At 37.4% G+C, this 20,368-nt stretch overlaps 1 protein-coding gene across 2 annotated transcripts; it reads left to right on the plus strand.

The window, feature by feature from the left end:
* Positions 1 to 8,176: 8,176 nt before the first annotated feature.
* utp25 (UTP25 small subunit processor component) lies at positions 8,177 to 18,094 on the plus strand. 2 transcript variants are annotated; one of them, XM_073834962.1, is made up of 13 exons: positions 8,177 to 8,316; positions 8,411 to 8,450; positions 8,700 to 8,850; positions 8,931 to 9,194; positions 10,136 to 10,224; positions 12,048 to 12,246; positions 12,358 to 12,551; positions 12,730 to 12,946; positions 13,200 to 13,402; positions 14,370 to 14,552; positions 16,531 to 16,640; positions 16,946 to 17,191; positions 17,644 to 18,094. In XM_073834962.1, exons 1-13 carry the CDS (start codon positions 8,216 to 8,218, stop codon positions 17,900 to 17,902), a joined length of 2,256 nt encoding a protein of 751 aa, XP_073691063.1. In that variant the 5' UTR covers positions 8,177 to 8,215; the 3' UTR covers positions 17,903 to 18,094. The 2 variants fall into 2 exon arrangements, with proteins under 2 accessions (XP_073691063.1, XP_073691064.1); XM_073834963.1 differs by having other exon boundaries at positions 8,934 to 9,194.
* The last annotated feature ends 2,274 nt before the right edge of the window (positions 18,095 to 20,368 follow it).

The following is a 20,368-nucleotide window of genomic DNA, read 5'->3' on the forward strand; positions in this document are numbered from 1 at the left end:
TATGGATCACTCATTTGCACTTCAGACTCTAGTTCCCCTCATCGCTCTTACTCACCCCATCGCTGTCCACGCTCTCAACGGCCAAACCTTACCCACCATAGTATTCACCACTAAACCCATTGCACTCACGGTATCCGGCAATCATACTGAGAACATTTCATTCTACATTTTGGACTCCCCCCTTGCACCCATCTTTTTAGGACACCCTTGGCTCCCCGAACACAACTCCCCGGATTGACTGGCAACTTAAAACCATTTCAGAGTGGAGCAATAAGTGTTATGAGTCTTGTCTTGTGTCTGCTTGTCCGTCTGTCTCTGTTTCTGTGTTTCAGGAGAAGGCAGTGGATTTGTCTAACGTGCCCACAGAGTATCTAGACCTGAAGGAGGTGTTCAGTAAGTCTCGTGCTGCTTCTCTCCCTCCACATCGTCCCTATGACTGTGCTATAGAGTTACTGCCAGGTACGTCTCCGCCTAAGGGCAAATTATATTCACTCTCAGTTCCTGAGAGAGAGGCTATGGAGAAATACATTTCTGATTCTCTAGCAGCGGGGTTCATTCGACTCTCCTCTTCTCCGGTGGGGGCGGGGTTCTTTTTTCTTGGGAAGAAGGACGGTTCTCTACGACCTTGTATTGACTACCGGGGGCTGAATAATATTACGGTAAAGAATACTTATCCTTTGCCGTTAATATCTTCAGCCTTCGAGAGGTTGCAGGGAGCGTCGGTCTTCACAAAATTGGATTTAAGAAATGCTTATCATTTGGTCCGTATCAGGAGGGGAGATGATTGGAAGACTGCCTTTAACACCCCCAGGGGGCACTTTGAATATTTGGTCATGCCCTTCGGTTTGTCCAACTCCCCAGGGGTCTTCCAGGCACTCGTCAACGACATGCTGCAAGATATGGTTGATCGATTCATATATGTTTACCTGGACGACACATTGATCTTTTCTTCGTCTCTCCAGGAACATGTGCAGCGAGTGCTTCAGAGGCTGCTAGAGAATGGGCTTTTTGTCAAGGCGGAGAAATACGATTTTCATGCACAGTCTGTTCCTTTCTTAGGGTACATTGTGTCGGCTGAAGGGATGCGTATGGATCCTGAAAAGGTTAAGGCTGTGGTGGATTGGCCAAGGCCCTACAGAGGTTTCTGGGGTTCGCCAATTTCTACCGGCGTTTTATTCGCAATTTCAGCCTACTAGCCTCTCCTCTGACTGCCTTGACCTCCCCCAGAACTACGTTCAGGTGGTCAGACGCAGCTAAGGCTGCGTTTGCCAAACTGAAGGGCCGCTTCGTTTCAGCCCCCATCCTAGTCACCCCTGATCCATCACGTCAGTTTGTAGTGGAGGTCGATGCGTCAGAGGTGGGGGTAGGTGCAGTGCTATCCCAACGTTCCTCGTCAGACGACAGAATGCATCCCTGCGCATTTTATTCCAATCGTTTGTCCCCTGCCGAAAGTAACTATGATATTGGTAATCGAGAGTTGTTGGCAGTCAAGTTAGCATTGGAAGAATGGCGTCACTGGTTAGAAGGGCCCGACCCCCGTACCTTTTATCGTATGGACTGGTCATATTTGGAATAATTTGGAATATATCAGAACTGCTAAAAGATTGAACTCTAGGCAGGCTTGGTGGACACTTTTTTTTTCGGACGTTTTGATTTTACTCTCTCGTACCGCTCGGGTTCCAAATACATCAAACCCGATTCTTTATCACATATTTTTGACCGTTCCGATCGCCCGTCTACTCCCGAGTGCATTTTTCCGGAGACACTAATTATCTCCACACTCACATGGGAGGTCGAATCGAAGGTTAAAACAGCCTTACAATGGGTAATGCCTCCGGTCAGTTGCCCACCGAATCGTTTATTTGTGCCAGAGGAATTACGGTCCGAAGTTATTCAGTAGGGGCATTGTTCCAATGTAGCTTGTCATCCAGGGGTCAGTCGCACCGCTCATTTGGTCAAGCAACGATTTTGGTGGCCACTCATGGCTCGCGACGTTCGCAGTTTTGTTTTGGCTTGCTCAGTTTGAGCCACTGGTAAGACTTCTAACAGACCCCCTGATGGACTCCTTCAACCACTGCCGATCCCTTCAAGACCCTGGTCCCATATCGCTCTAGATTTTGTAATCGTCCTCCCACCCTCCCAGGGTAACACGGTAGTTTTGACCGTGGTGGACCAGTTCTCGAAGGCGGTCCATTTTGTTCCCTTGCCCAAATTGCCCTCAGCCAAGGAGACAGCGCTAACTGTCGTTGACCACGTCTTTCGGTTACATGGCCTCCCGACGGACGTGGTTTCTGACAGAGGACCCCAATTTGTGTCCAAATTTTGGCAAGAGTTTTGTAAGCTACTGGGTGTGACTGTTAGTCTGTCCTCTGGGTTTCATCCTCAGAGCAATGGTCAAACTGAGAGAGCCAACCAGGATTTGGAGAGAACGTTGCGATGTCTGGTCTCCAAGAATCTATCCTCATGGAGCCAACAACTATCGATGGTGGAGTACACACCCTATATATTCACTGAAATCTCTCCTGTTTGTCAGATGGTTGTTTCGATGTTGTTTGGTGTGGTCTGCAGTGTTCGTTTGTCTGGAGTTCCTGATCGTTGTTCGTGTGTGTCGGTTCGTGTCTGGATTTGGTTATTGGACATTATTGCACTGGATTATTCACCTTTCATCGGATTCTTCACTCTGGCCATCTTGTCCCTGCGTCACCATCCATCCTGAGAGATCCATCCTGTTCATCATTCTGTTCATTTCATCCTGTTTCATTGTTTTGTCTACCCATCTCATCTATTCAATAAACCGGTTCCCTCTCATCTCTCTGTGACAGATGCAGCAGCAGCAGCAGCAGCAGCTTCTTCTGTCATCTGTCAGTCACTTGTGTCCGTTAAAATTTGAATTGTCGCCGCGGGAACCAATTTAACCCAACGCTGGTTTATTATTAAAAATAACCCAACGATGTTTAAAAAATAACCCAACATAGTGACCCAATATGTGCAACCCATCTATTGGGTTAAACAAATAACCCAATGTTTTTTTTCTGTGTACACAACAATTTTAAAACATTAGAGTAAGTAACTCAAATAGTTCTAATGAAATCTTGAGTCCCCCTTGAAAGTTTGCAAAAGCCCCTTAAAGGGCCCCGGACCCATAGTTAAGAGCCACTACTTTAGAGTTTAGAGTTAAAAAAAAAAAAAAACTCTTCAAAAAACCTTTTAAAAGTTGAATTTGTTTCTCAATTTCTTTAGTAGTACTCTTTCCCCACAACATTCGTCTCTACTTGTCTTGAACAGGTGCATTTAGATGGAAGATTAAGGAGGAAGAGTGTAATGAGATGGGGTGTATCAGGAAGCTACAAACCTCATTCCACAGAGTCAAGGAAACACAAATCATTAGACAACACTGTCTTTCAGAACCCAGACAATACCCTTTTCATCAACGAACAACGTGTGTGTGCTGTGTGTGCATATTTGCTGACAGTCAGGCACGCCTCTACAGGTAAATTGCATTTTTTTTCTTTTCTTTTTTTCTGCCATCCCGTTGGCATTTGCTGTCATTCAGGTGTCTGTTCGTTATTGCAACATTTGGCACTATTCAAATGAAAAACATTACACAAAAGATCCTTGTATATTGGCAGGTGATACTTGTTTATGTTCATAATGCTTGCACTTTATGAGATTTCCTTCAGACAACAAACTGACACTGTTGTAATTCTCAGTGACTCTGTAAATGCCTGCAAAAGTCTATATTTTAATGAGAACTAGTGGACTCCAGAGACAGTCTACAGAACATTTACTCAGAATAATGTCTTTAGATCTCTGAGGACAGTCCGTGGTACAAGCTTGCCCTTGAGATCCATTCGGTGTAAAGTCTCAGCACATTTGTATAAAAGCCGCAACACATGCAGACACAAAGGAGTGAATTAGTCCTAATCGTAAAGTTGTCATCGGCGGCTTTGGAATGTTCCGGGTTGCCGTGGGTAATAAGTGTGAACCTTCACTCATTTAGACAGATTACATTCCATCTGTGGTTAGCAGACTATCTAAACAAATACTACCAGGTGATATATTTAATTAAACACACACACATTTACTCAGCTATCTAAACAGGGACATACAAAAGACTTCTATTGTTTAATAGTTTGCTCATTTTCATAATTTGATCACATTTAGTTTAAAAAAATATTTAGTTTTTAAATATGCATATTCACACATTTTGTAAATCTATATGAAATAATGTAAGTTAATTACTTTAGACTAACTCTAATTCTTAAGAAGTTTGAATATTTTGCTTATTTTTGGTGACCGTTTTGTCCAGAAACTATACACCGCTGGGTGAAATATGAACAAACCCAGCAGTTGGGTTGTTCTGGGTATTTTTATATAATTCAAGTATTGTTTAAAAATTACTATATGTGACCCTGGACCACAAAACCAGTTTTAAGTAGCATGTGTATATTTGTAGCAATAGCCAAAAATTCATTGTATGGGTCAAAATGATAGATTTTTCTTTTATGCCAAAAATCATTAGGACATTAAGTAAAGATCATGATCTATTAAGATATTTTGTATATTTTCTACCGTAAATATATCAAAACTTGATTTTTGATTAGTAATACTGTATGCATTTCTAGAACTTCATTTAGACAACTTTAAAGGCAATTTTCTCAGTATTTTGATTTCTTTTCCACCCTCAGATTCCAGATTTTCAAATAGTTGTATCTCGGCCAAATATTGTCCTATTCTAACAAAGGGTGACATGTGGCTTGTTTAATATGAACCCAAAATAGTTTGTGAATTAAAAATCTGATACATAATTACTAGAGGCATCAGCAATAATCAAAAGGTTAACATTTAATTTTAACATGTAACATTAATAAGCAATTAAAATAGGGTAGTTCAAAGTAGTGGGTCAAACCAATCCAATCTCTGGTTTGTTCATAATATTATTTCACCCAGCATATTTTAGAGTGTAACTATATACACACACACTTTCTCTCTAGAAATGTTTTCTTGCTTAAGCTGCACTAGCGTTAGCCCTAACCCAGAGTTCAGGGATTCAGTCAGGTCACTGTTTACTGAAACCCCAGGTGTGAGATCTCACTCTGCCAGACATGTAGACACAGTCTCAATGTGACTTTCTTCAACTCATGTCAGCCCACTGACTTCACAATCGCAAACGTCCAACAACAACACTTGAAGATTTTATTTATCACCCTTTGATTACGTTACCGTCTACATCACCCGTTTGCTGCTGTCCAGCCCCATTCTACCCCATATCACATGTATTGCGCTTTCTTCCATCTTTAGCCCACTATCAGCCCCCATGCTAACACATAAGCCGCTATCTGCCCCGGGCTGAGTGTTTCTGTAAAACTAACTCTGCTGCCAATTATTGGCGAAAGGCTGTTTCATTTTGATGTGGGTAATTTAACAAGAGCCCCGTAAACGTCTGCATTTTTCTTTCAGAGTGCTGTAGTTTTGTCTCTCATTTCTTTAACAAGCTGGAAAACACTTCAAGAGGAATCAGACTCCAACACATGCAAACCAGCTGCAACAGGTCAACACAAATGATCAACAACAGCATTTGAGCGTGTTGGATCCTTTACCGAACAGAATAAAGATTTTCTGTTTAAAAAATGAAGCCATTCCATTGAGTTGGAAATTGGATAAATATTTGCTCAATTAAATGCAATTTGGGCAAGCAAGTGCAACTGATATGTGTAATTACTGTAATGTAAGAATGTTCCGATAATTATGCAATTCGTTTGATGCCAGTTTTGCAGCAGGCAGAGAATAATCTGAACACTACTTTTGCACCTCTAATGAAAATTAATGCTGTTTTATTTTCCAATCTCACCACCAAAGCACTTGCCTGCATGAGGTTTTATTAAATAAATCAATAGATTGACATTAAGAAGCAATGCCCTCTAGTGTCTTGGAAAGGAACTTTTCTTAAAGGAATAAAAATGACAATCCAAAAATTAAAATTCTGTTCTATTTACTCAAACTGTAATCACCCTCATGTTGTTCCGAATTCGTTCACCTTCGGAACACGAATTAAGCTTTCTGACCCTCCATAGACAGCAAATTACCACGTTCAAGGCCCAGAAAGGTAGTAAGGACATTTTTTAAATAGTCCATGTGACATCAGTGGTTCAATCATAATTTTATGAAAGAATGAGAATATGTTTTGTGCGCAAAAAAAAAAAAAAAAAATTTTTTATTATTTTTAAATAATTCTTCTCCTCTGCATCAGCCTAGTGCCATTTTGGAGAGTATCACAACATAGGCGTGTTCTTTCTTTGTGTGCCGTGTTTTGTTTACATTTAGAGGAAAGTGCACACATGAGATGTGATGCTCTCCAAAATGGTGCTAGACTGATGCAGAAGAGAAGAGTTGTTGAATAAAGAAAAAAATTATCGGAGCATCATAAAATTACGTTTGAAGCACTAATGACTATTTTTTTTGTTTTTGGTATCTTTCTGGGCCTTGAACGTGGAAGGACCCTTGCTGTCTATGGAGGGTCAGAAAGCTCTATTTCAACAAAAATATCATAATTTGTGTTCCAAAGATGAACAAAGGTCTTACGAATTTGGAACAACATGAGGGTGAGTAATTAATGACAGAATTTTCACTTCTGGGTGAACCTTTAATGTTAGCAAATTCATGTTTGATTTTGTAAAGTGTTTTGATCTTCTAATGTTTATTTAAAAAGCCATAACTGGACCTTTCAGGTTAAACTGACCCTTCACGTTTGCACTCATTTGCTTCCATTTTTGAGTGCACTGCCAATGTCTCCAAATCCAATCAACAAATCATACCTAGAACCCATCTTACATTTTTTTCTTTCTGATAATTCATTAGCACTCATAAATACATCACAACACAGAAGAAAAGATCTGTTGCTAGTGCTACTTTCATCATGACTTTAACTGCTGCAACCAGATGATTTATATAAACAGTCAAGAATTTTTGAGAAATCATAGAGATTGAAAACAGAGATTCAACTTTTGCAAAAGCAAACCACTGTTCAACATGAATCACATTATGAAATACATTTAAAGGAACATTTACATCAGTCCTGTCAAGTTAATGAATTTGCCTCCGTTGCACACAGCCACACACACAAAGTGTTATCACAAGAAGTGGGCATGAGACCTTCGCCCTGCACTATCTGAGCTCTGCTTCGTCTCTTTGAGATGGCGTTTTTCGGTGGTGTTCACGGACGCTCACCTCGCCTTCACGCTGGCACCCAACCGTGTTTTTCTAACCTTTGGTGTGTTTATGACTCACCCCTGAGCCGAGATGTGTGTGGTTCATTTGTTTCACTCCCCTTGTTTTCACTGGCCTCCAGCCCTGCTGTTATTCATAGGCACCCTAATCACCAGCGGGGAATATGCTTTATAATCACAGACCACATGTTCTCAGAGGCTGGGGGGGAGGAGAAGGGTCTCTCAGGGAGAATTAAATAAATAAATATATAAATAACTTTTAAAAAATGTCTCCGTATTTGGTATCCACACATCTGTTTTCATTGAATGCTATGGAACAATTTTCAATGATCAAATCAATTACATACATTCTTACACATGCTCCGGCCAAGATATTTTCGGCTGCAGTCGAGTTAACGCACATCAAACATCAGTTCTGCCCTGATTCTGATGAACACCCGATACGTCTGCTGCACCTGAACGGATGGCGAGATCCATTCCTCCACGCCTGCAGTGTTTGTAATTAGTTAAAGCTGTGTGACGCACAGCCGGAGGAAAAGTCTGATTCTTTGACTCATAAGGGAATGATAGAGCATTTTAAAGGCACTAATCATATTGTGGCAGAACATCTACTAACGTAACAGTGAGAAAATCGCAAAATGAGGTGGAAGATAAACCAATGACATGATTCTTTTGCTTTGACAGCTGCTAAAACATCATCAAATCAGGCCCACTGAGTGCTTCTCATATTATTCCTATGTGTTCAATAATTAGATCTGTGCTTGTGGAAGCAGTTATGCTTTAGAAATGACAAAACCCTTTATCAAAATGTTTATTTTCATTTCGGATTATTTTTTTCCCCAACTAAATATCTGGAGCAATCTGTGGCCCTATTCTTTGTAGCGCTACTACCGTTACTCCAAACCCACAGGTGGCGCTAGAGTGTGACTGGACTCTAACTATCCGTGAAGAAAACACATACGCGAGTTACACACGTGTAGAATAGAAACATGGGCAAAAGAAAGCGAGGAAATCAAGAAATTGTCAGTTTAACTAAGAAACAGATAAAGCATCTAAAAGAATTTGGAGAACAGCACCCTTTTCACGACAAGTAAGTATAGCGATGTGTTCTTTTAAAACACAGAAAGGATAAGTTAGCAAACAATCGGAAGTAGCAAGTACTAACACTCTTGGTTTTCTTTTAGTGTTGCTGATAGACCGGAGAAGATTCAAGTTTTGCGCTTGGTAAGTCATTACAGACTGTTTTAGAGGAATTGATCCTGTGGGTCCAACAACCTCCTTCTGGTTCCAGTCAATATACCAAGGGAGTGAGAAGCATTTAATGCATGTAACGTTACAACACTATTAATATTACATATAGGACTAGCAGGGTGAAAAAAGTGTGTTTGGATAGATTTAATTCTCAGGTAGAGGTTTTGTTCTTCGTGTTTTGTTTAAAGCCATCAAATTAAAAGTTTTTCTGCTCCTGAACAGCCTGACATTCCGCAGCGCCCTGAACCTGACAGTGAGGAAGACAGTGAAGAAGAGCAGCAGTCTGCTTATCAGAAACTGCTGTCCACCATGATCCAAGGTGCTGATGACAATAGTGAAGATGAAGAAAGTGATGATGGAGAGGAAGTTGAAGGTAAGCTCTTTTACTGTCTCATACTTTCCATTTTCAGTATCAGTTGTGGTGCTGGACTCTAATTAGTTTTTTTTCTCAAGTAGGAGAAGGTGAAGAAGAAGAGGAGGAGGAGGAAGAAGAAGAAGGTGATGTTGCCAAGGAAGAATTAGAAGAAGAGAAGGGCAAAACACCTGGTGACGCACAAAATAAAAAACACCCTGGAAAGACAAATGGAAATATAGAAGAGAATGAAGAGGGAGAGATAGAGGGAGAGTTTACAGATAAGAAGAATAAAGCTGCATTCTGTCTGGAGACCAACCTGCCTGCGGAAGGAGAGGAGAACAAGGGAGAGGAGGAGGAGGAAGGTTAGACATTCATGATTCAGCAGTCAGACTCTTTGAATTCTGACCTGAAATGATTTATGCTTGCTTCTTGCACTTCGTTGTTTTGCAGACTCTCAAAGAAGTAGTTCACATCCAGAATAAAAATGTTAATTGACTCACTCCCACGTCATCCAAGATGTTCATGTCTTTCTTCAGTCGAAAAGAATTTAAGGGCTCTATATGATCCCAGCCGAGGAATAAGGGTCTTATGTAGCGAAGTGATCAGTCATTGATTTATTTACTTTTTAACCACAAATGCTCATCTTGCACTAGCTCGACCTCACGCATTACGTAATCACGCATGCGTGACATAGGTGAAGGTACCGACCCAGTGTTAACAAAGCGAACATGCAAAGAAAGTAAAACACCCTTTACAAAAAATAGGTAAAACAATGATTTCGGACGTTTTTTGAAGTTGAGATAATGAGATGGAACTTTGTGACTTTTCCAACATGGTTATATGTGAAGATGCACATGTGCATCGCAGAGCTAGACCAAGACAAGCTTTTGTGTATATAAAAGTATATATATATTTTTTTTAATTTTTTAAGATTTTCTAGAAAATTACAGATTGTTACGATAAAAAACACTCTTATTCCTCAGCTGGGATCATGTAGAGCCCTTTGAAAACTGAAATTTGGACCTTCAACCCACTGAACCATTGAAGTCCACTATATGGTGAAAAATCCTGGAATGTTTTCCTCTAAAACCTGAATTTCCTTTCAGCTGAAGAACGAAAGACATGAACATCTTGGATGCCATGGGGGGAGCAAAATTACCAGGGAATTTTTATTCTGGAAGTGAGCTAATTCTTTTAGTGTAGTACTCAAGCCTGACAAGTTTGATTTCTTTTAAGAAGCAAATTGAAAGCCTAGGCCCAACTACAGTGTACAAATGCCTTTCTGACTCTCTGGCTGTTGTAGACATGTTTGTGAAGCACCAGGAGATTGAACTTAGTGAAGAGGAAGTGGGACAAATCTCGCAAAAATCAAAGATCAAGACTCAGGTTAAGGTATGTAATTTGTAGGATATTTTAATGTTTTTTTGTGAGAAGTAAAAACAGTAATATTGTGAAATATGTGTATTATTTAAAATAACCTTTTTATGTTATTTAATTAACTTGCTTTAACTTACTATAAAATGCTGATTTGGTGCTCAAGAAACATTTCTTTACTATTATTAACAATGTTAAAAACAGTTGTACTGCTTAATATTTTTTTGTTGAACCGTGAAACATTCTTTTTAAGGGTTCTTTGATTAATAGATCTTTTGTAACGTTATCGGGGTTCTTACAGGGTGCTTAAAGAGCTTGAAGTACTTGAATTTGACTTCAGGAAATGCCTGGAAAACCTTTGAAAATAGCAATATTTCTGAAGAGGTATTTGAAAAGTGCTTGAATTATTGAAAAACAGTATCTATCAAGTAAGCGTTTAATTTTTTTTAATAAGCACACATCTTGTCACGCAATTAAAAAAAAATAATTTCAGTTAATGTCATTAAAGTATTGAGGTAAACTAGTACTGAGAGTGTCGTGTAAACATGGCTGAAGAAGCAAAAAGAGGAACAGATGAACCAAATAATCTGCACGATAATCTCATCAGTAAAGTCGGTTCTGTGATTAGTAGTAAATCTCTATCACGTGCCTTCAGATGTTGCGGCATTTAAAATACAGAGCCGTAGATCACTGACAAGCTACGCAAAATCACGTTCATAATCGCGGATGAATCGCATTCGATTATGAACGCAATATTGCGTAGCTTTTCAGTGATCTACAGCTCTGTATTTTAAATGCCGTGCCATCTGAATGTATGCTTCGGAGCGGGTTCGCAAATCATTTGACTTAGACCAGAACGTTGCATATTGCATATAAATTGGTTTAAATCGAAACCTCAAGTCTGAATCACTCAATTCAGATCGGAACTTCATGTATCGCGAATCATTTGATTCAGATGGTGACTTCGGAGCGTGTATAACAAATCATTTGATTTACTTCAGAGTGGGTTCTTGAATCATTCCTTGAATTATATGATTCGCAATCCATGCTCCGAGTCCTGATCTGAAATTATGATTTGCGTATCATTATTCAGATCAGGACTTTGAAGGACGTGAATTAAATAATTCGCGACCCACGCTCCGAGGCCTGATCTGAAATGTTGGTTTGCGAATCATTATTCAAAAACTTTGTAGCAGGTTTTGCAAATCATTTGACTTGGATCGTAACTTTGCATATTGTGAATCAGTTGATTTAAATCAGTCACATATCGCAAATCATTCAATATAGATCTGAACTTCAAAGCAGGTTCTTGAATCATTCCACGAATTAAATGATTCTCAATCCACGCTTTGAATCCTGATCTGAAATGATGGTTTGCGACTCATTATTCAGATTGGGACTTTGGAGCGTAGATCGCAAATCATTTGATTTAGATCTGAATTTCAGAGTGGGTTCACAAATCTTTTCCTTTAGATCAGAACCTAGGGGCGCAGATCACAAATAATTTGATTTAGATCAGAACTTTGGAGCAGGTTTGCAAATTTTTTTTGCTTTATATCGGAAGCTAGGAGCGTGGATCGCGAATCATTTGAATCAACTTTGGACTGTAAAACAGTAGATAACATCAAACCATAAGTGAGATCGCTGACTGAAGTTCTTGAAAATCAAAAAAGTAGTGCTTGAAAATTCCTTAAGTCCTGGAATTTTATTTTGGAGTATCTGTGCGAACCCTGCATTATGCATTTTTTACTGCATCCTTTTTCTAAATGAAAGTCTTTTTTAAAAAAATCTTACTGACCACAGAAAGGTGTGAAATTTTACATTTCTTCCTTACCCATCAGTGGCCAAAGCTGGGCACTCTGCAGTGCACATGTCCACTGGAACGTTTCCCAGCCTTGGGGCAGCCCTCTTCCGCCCCTCTTCCAACCATTCACAAAACCCTGGAGGCAAATTGGCGCTTGTTGAACCAGTCCTTTGCGCCTAAAGGAGGCGCTGTAACAGATATCACGGATTTGCAGAAGGAATTGCTTGGCCTCATGGGTATGTCAACAAAAAATATCTTTTAACACCAGACATCCTCATTTTTAACATTATACTTCGCTATGACATTTTTTTTCTATTATCCTCATCTCCCATGTTTTGTTTTTGCAGGTACTTACAGAGATTTGCATTTTGCAAACAGCTCCCCCTTGAAGGAGGCCAAGGAAGTGCGCAGTGCGTACTGTCTTCATGTGCTAAACCATGTGTTAAAGGCTAACACTCGTGTGCTTAGAAATAATGCAAAGTTGAAGGAAACTAAAGATGTGCATGAGGAGTTTCGGGACCAGGGCATTACTAGACCAAAGGTACCACTGCAGTAGTGTTGTTTATTGATTTTTAATACTGCATTGGTTAGTAATATATGTTATAAAGTCATTTCAAATGTAATTAGCATGTTTTGATTTGCATGTAACTTGATTACAACATGAATAAAAGTGCTTTAAATTAGCCAACCACATTCTCATAATTAACTCACTCTTTTAGGTTTTGATTCTGGTGCCGTTCAGAGATGCAGCGCTGCGAGTGGTCCAGACCTTCATAACACTTTTAGAGCCCAAAGAAAAGAAGATGGACGTCAGTAACAAGAAGAAGTTTAAGGAACAGTTTGGAGAGGAGTCAGGTGAACTTCCACCCAACCTGCACAGACCTGACGATTACCTTGCTGTCTTTTCTGGAAATATAGATGACCATTTCAGGATAGGTACGATAAAGTTTTTTTTCTTAAACTATATGTGATGTTAATGTTTGAATGTTCAACTACTTAAAGCTGTCTCAGTATATTGGGTTAAAGTTCAGTAAGACAATGATAATGGATGGTTTCAGGCCCTTTTTGATTCTCCCAGTGGCAGAGAAATGAAACATTTTGCTTGATACCTCAGTTTCACCTGTTTAATTTTACACCTTTGACCTTTTGTTGTTCCTTATTTCTGTTTTCTCTATCTCTCTCTGGGTAGGTTTGTCTATCATGAAACGCAGTATGCGTCTCTATTCTCCGTTCTACTCTTCTGACATCATCATTGCGTCTCCACTGGGTCTGCGCACAATTCTGGGTACTGACGGTGAGAAAATAAGAGACTTTGACTTCCTGTCTTCCATCGAACTTCTGATTGTGGATCAGGCGGATGTGCTCCTCATGCAGAACTGGGAACACTTGCTGGTGGGTTTAAGCTGTCCAGAGGTTCTTTTAGAACGCTTTAGTTTCCATTTCAATTTCTGATTTTACATTAATAGCACAGTGATTTGATAATTGTGTTCTCTGTGTAATAAATTAAAATAGATACACTGCTGTTCAAAAGTTTGGGATCAGTAAGACTTGTGAAGTTTTTTAAAGTCTTTTATGCTCATTAAGGCTGCATTTGTTTGATCAAAATTACAGAAAATCTAAAATTTTCTGTATTCTGTATACAATCTAAAATATTTTTTTCTGTTTTAATATACTTCAAAATATAATTTATTCCTGTGATGCAAAGCTAAAATTTCATCAGCCATTACTCCACGATCCTTCTGAAATTATTTTTAATATGCTGATTTATTATTAGAATTATCTGTACTGGCAACAGTTGTGCTGCCAAAGTTTTTTCGGAACCTGTGATAGTTTTTTCAGGATTCTTTGATGAATAAAACATTTAAAAGAACCGCATTCATTTAAAATATAAAACTTATAACAATATAAGTCTTTGCTATCACTTCAACGCATCCATGCTTTATTCTTTCAAAAAAAGATATATGTGTGTGTGTATTGATTTGCATATTGTTAGAAAAGATTTCTATGGGGAAAAAAAAAAAAAATCAAAAATCCTGAAAAGAATGTATCACAGGTTTAAAAAAAATGTTTTTAGCACTGACAATAAATCGGCATGTTAGAATGATTTCTAAAGGTCACGGGAATAAATTATGTTTTAATGTATATTAAAGTAGAAAAATATTATTTTACATCGTTATAATATTTGATAATATACTTTTTTTCCCCTGTATTTTTGATAAAATAAAGGCAGCCTTGATAAGCATAAGAAACGTTTTAAAAACATTTTACTGATCCCAAACATTTGAAAGGCAGTGCACATTTTGGCTTTTTTTGGTCTGTAATATGTATAAATGGAAGTTTTCCTTTGTTTGTGTTGCAGCATGTGTTGAAGCATATGAATATGCAGCCGCTGAACTCTCACGGGGTTAATTTCTCTCGTGTGCGCATGTGGAATCTGAACAACTGGGCAGCGAATTACAGACAGACACTGGTGTTCAGTGCCATACAAGATCCTCAGATCACCAACATCCTTACCAAATACTGCCACAACTACAGGGGCCAGGTACACAACTAAACACCCTGAGAATAGCACGATTCATGAAGAATTTGTATTTTGGGGAGCTAATCTGATTGGCTTTGGTTTTATTGAAGTGTTTTATGGTCATCTTTGCACTTCTGCAATATTATGTTTAAATAATCATATTAACAATATATACCTATTCACAATATGTTTAGCTAAACATATTTACACTAGTATTCAAAAGTTTTGGGACAGCAAGAATGCATTAAAGCAAGAATACATTAAAGCATTAGTGCCCTTCGAGAATAAAAATTTACTGATAATTTACGCACCCCCATGTCATCCAAGATATTCACGTCTTTGTTTCTTCAGTAGCAAACAAATTAGTTTTTATGAGGAAAACATAACAGGATTTTTCTCCAAATAGTGGACTTTAATGGTGCTCAACAGATTGAAGGTTAAAAATGCAGTTTCAGTGCAGCTTCAAAGACAAATGCTCGGCTTGTCTAGCTCTGCAATGCGCATTTATACTCTGCGCTCCAATTCAAGACTGTTAGGGTATGTCGAAAACTCCCATCTCCCATCCATTTTCTCCTCCAACTTCAAAATACATTGCTTTTTACCTTTTTTTGTAAAGAATAAACACTAGGTCGGGACTTCTGCAGCGATGTAGGGCGATTTTGAAGTTGGAGGAGAAAATGAGATGGGAAGTTTTCAACATACCCTAACTTTGAACCAGAGTGCACAGAGTAGGGTTTCCACGGGTCATGGAATTTCTAAAATATCATGGAATTTTAAAAGGTCTATTCTAGACATTGAAAGTCAGGAAATTTTATAACATGTTTTGTCCAAGTCAGGAATTATCAGGGATTTTTGTTTGCTTTAAATTTTAGTTTTCATTTATCAAAATAAAATTTTTCTATACCGTATTTTTTTTATCCTGTTAGTTCATGCCTTTTGCCTAATGTTATGGTTAGGCTATTTTTCTTCTCCATTTTATTACATTCCTGCTTGTCAACTGGCAATCACTTAAGTCATATGCAGTCACCAGGCTGTACCTGTTAACTAAGGAAAAAATTATAATTTTTTAAAGAGCTTTGGCTACATAATTAGTACTTCAAAGACTGGGTGTTAAAAGTAGACAACAAAAAACACAAACTAAATATGAAGAAATCAAAAGACTGAATGATGAACTTGATGGCAAACAGAAAATCCTTCAGAGCATTTAACCCCTGAAAGTGTAAAAACTATAAATTAATTTCTGCAGAAATAGTACAGAAAAATATTAAAGTACATTTAATGTGTAAAAGCAAAAAAAAAAAAAAAAAATATATATATATATATATATATATATAGTGTGTATGTGTGTTTTGTACTAAAATGCATGTGAACAAGTAAATTAAAGCTTGCAAATGGATGGATCTGTTCATTATAGGTCATTGAAATTCAGCTTTTTAGTCAGTGAAAGTCAGGGAAAAGTCAGGGAATTTGATATTTGGCTTAGAGTGGGAACTTTGACAGAGGTTTAAAAAAAGTATATAAATTGTAAAACGTTTTTTAGAAAATAACCGATCGTTTCGCTAGATAAGACCCTTATTTCTCAGCTGGGGTTGTGTAGAGCACTTTAAAGCTGCACTGAAACTGCATTTTTAACCTTTAGTCAGTTGAGCACCATTGAAATCCAATAAATGGAGAAAAAAAATTAAAGAAAGACTTGAACATCTTGGATGACAGGGGTGAGTAAATTATCAGGAAATCTTTATTCTGGAAATGAAGTAATCCTTTAAGTTGATCAATAGTGACAGCAAATACTGTTATAATGTTAACCAGAAATGTTTATTTAAAATAAAATGTTAAATAAATGTTTTTTTTAACTTCCTATTAATCACACAATCCTAAAAAATGTATTAGTTTTTCAACAAAAATAAAAGGTCACTTTTAATTTTTTAAAAAACTAATTACAACATAACACAAATTTTGAAGGTAGTTTGAGTATTCAAACTCTTCTTTTTGTTCTCAGGTGTGCAGTAAAACTGTTCCAAAGGTGGGCTCAATCTGTCAGGTACTTGTGCAGCTGCCACATGTATTCCAGATGTTTCACTCTGACAGCTTCATGGACCAGGATGCCAGGTAACAGATGCCTGCTGTTTTTTTATTCTCAACACTAGAGGGCAGCAGCGTTCAGTCTGCACAGGGTCTGTCTGAGAGAAAATATTGTTAGAGCTATGAAAACATTTAAGGAAATGATGCCTTTCAGACTGTTATTTTGCTGAAACTCATATTGGAAAGTGCACAAGCAATTATGCATAAGGTGCCATTGTTTGCAAACTGACTGCTGCATTTACAAAATGTGAATTATATTCAGATGACAGCAGTGGGTCAACCTATAATGTTTAATAATTATTTGCAAATATTTAAACCACATTATCCTTTAGGTTCCAGTACTTTGTGGATAGGATCCTGCCCCAGTACAGAGACTCAGTCATGTCCCATACTTTCATCTATGTGCCATCGTATTTTGATTTTGTTCGTCTGCGGAACTACATGAAGAAGGAAGACCTCAGTTTCGCTAGTATCAGCGAGTACTCACAGACATCAGAGGTGTCTCGAGCACGACATTACTTCCAGAAAGGAGAAAAACAATTCATGCTCTTCTCTGAGAGATTCCACTTCTACAAGAGGTGTGTGTTTTGTAAATGTATTATCATTTATATATTTTATATACGCTACAGTTCAAAAGTTTGGGTTCGGATATATCTCAAATATTTTGTTCAGCGAGGATACATTAAAAAGTAAAGACATTTATAATGTTGCAAAAAAAAATTGAAGGATCATGATGTGACACTGAAGACAAAAGTAATGGCTGCTAAAAAACAGCTCTGCCATTACAGGAATAATATTAATACATATTATTAAATAATAAAACTGATATTTTAAATTGTAATATTATTTGAAAATGTCTGTTTTTACTATATTTTTGAACAAATAAGTTCAGCTTTGGTGAGCAGAAGAAACTTCTTTTCAAAAGCTTATCAAATACTATGATATATCAACACTGTTTATATTGTTACAATTTTTCTCAGTTTATTGTAAGCTTAAATTTTTACATGTTAATCATTCTCTTTTCTCTTAGATACACTATCAAGGGGATCCATAACCTGATCTTCTATGGGTTGCCCACGTACCCTCACTTCTACAGTGAAGTGTGTAATATGCTTCAGGCAGGTGTCAGAGAGGGTGGTGGTTCTGTCAGCTTCACCTGCACAGCCCTGTACACCAAATATGACATGCACCGTCTGGCTGCCATCACCGGGGCCGACCGCACCGCTCAGATGCTGCAGTCCAAAAAAACAGTGCACCTTTTCATCACAGGAGAGGAGAAGAACACATGAAGGGGTACGGTGTTATTGAATGTGACATTTTCATCCTCTCAGACAAAGAAAGTAATCTGTGTTTGTGAAAATGAATAGAAAGATGATTCCCTTCAATTAAGATTCAGTCATTTGACTAAATGTACTCATGTTGTTCTCATGTCTTTTTGTTCTTTTTTTTAATATAAAGTTATGTCACTATAGTCACAACCATTTGCCTTCAGTGTTTTTTTTTAAAAATTACTTTCAGAACGTTTACAGGACATAAAGATGAGAAATTCTGTCTAGTTGAAGAGTCACCTTGTCAGAAAAGCATTGCAAAACTAAACTTTTAGTTTATTGCTGATATGTATGGAAGCTTGTTTCCTCCACTGATTTTTTTTTTTTTTTTAAATGTTATTGCAGCTTTTTTTTATCTCACACTTTTTTTTTCTCAAAATTGCGTGATACAAACTCACAATCTGAAGAATCAGATTCTCAGAATTGTGAGATATATACTGGCAATTGCTGTAAAGTCAGAATTGCTATATGTAAACTCACAATTTGGACTTTTTTCTTAGAATTGTGATACTGTATAAACTCATTGTGAGTTATAAAGTCAGAATTGCAAGAGATGGTCACCATTCTGACTTTTTTTCTCAAAATTACGTGACAAAATCATAATTGTGGGTTATAATGTCAGAATTACGAGAGATGGTCACAATTCTGACTTTTTTCTCAGAGTTGCGTGACAAACTAATAATTGTGAATTTTAAAGTCAGAATTGCGAGAGAGAGTCACCATTCTAACTTTTTTTTTTCTCAGAATTACCTGACAAACTCACAATTTTGAGTTATAACGTCAGAATTGTGAGAGAGTCACAATTGTGACTTTTTTTCTCAGAATTGCATGATATGAACTTACAGTTGTTAGTTATAAAGTCAGAATTGCGAGATATAGTCAAAATTCTGACTTTTTTCTCAATTGCGTGATATAAACTCACAATTGTGAGTTATAAAGTCAGAATTACAAGAGAGAGTCACAATTCTGACTTTTTTTCTCAGAGTTGCATGACAAACTCACAATTGTGAGTTATAAAGTCAGAATTACGAGAGAGAGTCACAATTCTGACTTTTTTTCTCAGAGTTGCATGACAAACTCACAATTGTGAGTTATAAAGTCAGAATTGTGAGAGTCAATTCTGACTTTTTTTTTTCTCAGAATTGCATGATATGAACTTACAATTAAGAGTTATAAAGTCAGAATTGCGAGAGATAGTCAATTCTGACTTTTTTCTCAGAATTGCATGATATAAACTTACAATTGTGAGTTTTAAAGTCAGAATTACGAGAGATGGTCAAAATTCTGACTTCTTTTCTCAGAATTGCGTGACAAACTCACAATTATGAGAAATAAAGTCAATTACAAGTCAATAGCAATTCACAATTTTTCTCACAACTGTGAGTTTGTATAATTCTATTTTTTTTTTTTTTTTTTTTTTTGCAATTCTGACTTTACAAAAGGTCAAATTTTGAGGGGAAAAAAAGAGTATGTTCTCAGAATTACCTTTTTTTTTAATAAGAGGCGGAAATGGGCTTCCATAGACATGCCCTCTTCAGGAGATCTTAAGATCAAATCAGCTTTACAGTTAATGCTAAATTATCTCCAGTTTAATCTCCATTTTAAAGTAGAACAGGTAAATAACAAAAATATCACCCCCCCAAACAGAAACAGTGTTGATGGATATGTTGCCAATAAATTAAGTATAAATAATTTAATACGTTTTCAAATGCTATGCAGTAGCATTTTTTTTTATTTATAGCTGTTGTGGAGTTACATTAAAACTTTGAAGAAAAATGTTTAATAAAATCTGAGCAAATGTTTGGAAACAGTAAGTTACTGCTACTAGCTACTAATTGTTTTAAATTGTAGTAATATTTCATAACAGTGTATTCTTGATCAAACCAGTGCTCGTTTTGACCCCACATTTTTGAATGCTAGTGCTAAGTTGTTAATTACGAGAACAAATTCTGTTTATTGTAGTTGTGGGGCCACTAAAATAAAAATCTGAACTACTGGTCAGCAGAAAAAAATGGTTATTGTGAAAATTAGTGCAATAAACACAAGCAGTGTAGTAACAGAGAGTTGCAGTTATTTTGAAAGTGTTGTGCAAATTAGACAAATCTGATTTAGCAATTTCATAACCACTGCATTTTATTGTGGGTTGTTAAATGACATGAACAAGAGTTCACCTCTAATGATCATGCTGGAAACGACTGTGATTCATCTAATTACCTCCCAATGTGACAGTTCTGTATGAAGTGGAATGTTTGACAATTTAGTTTTAAAGTCACATTGTCTCTCTAACTTCTCCATGATCAGATGCACTCGTTTTTTTTTAGCTTGGTTTCTTTGTCAGTTGGAAAATGGAGCAGCTGTTTCACACACACATGCACTCTCTCTTTTACAGATATGCACTCTGTCTCTCTGTGGCTGGCACGCGTATAT

This window comes from Garra rufa, chromosome 2, assembly GCF_049309525.1.
Source record: "Garra rufa chromosome 2, GarRuf1.0, whole genome shotgun sequence".
NCBI lineage: Eukaryota > Metazoa > Chordata > Actinopteri > Cypriniformes > Cyprinidae > Garra > Garra rufa.

Excerpts from the sequence above, each read along its gene's own strand:
- utp25 (XM_073834962.1), top strand. The coding sequence starts at position 8,216 with ATGGGCAAAAGAAAGCGAGGAAATCAAGAAATTGTCAGTTTAACTAAG. Across the intron at positions 14,553-16,530 it reads GCCACAACTACAGGGGCCAG|GTGTGCAGTAAAACTGTTCC; the intron begins GTACACAACTAA and ends TTTTGTTCTCAG. Across the intron at positions 16,641-16,945 it reads TTCATGGACCAGGATGCCAG|GTTCCAGTACTTTGTGGATA; the intron begins GTAACAGATGCC and ends ATTATCCTTTAG.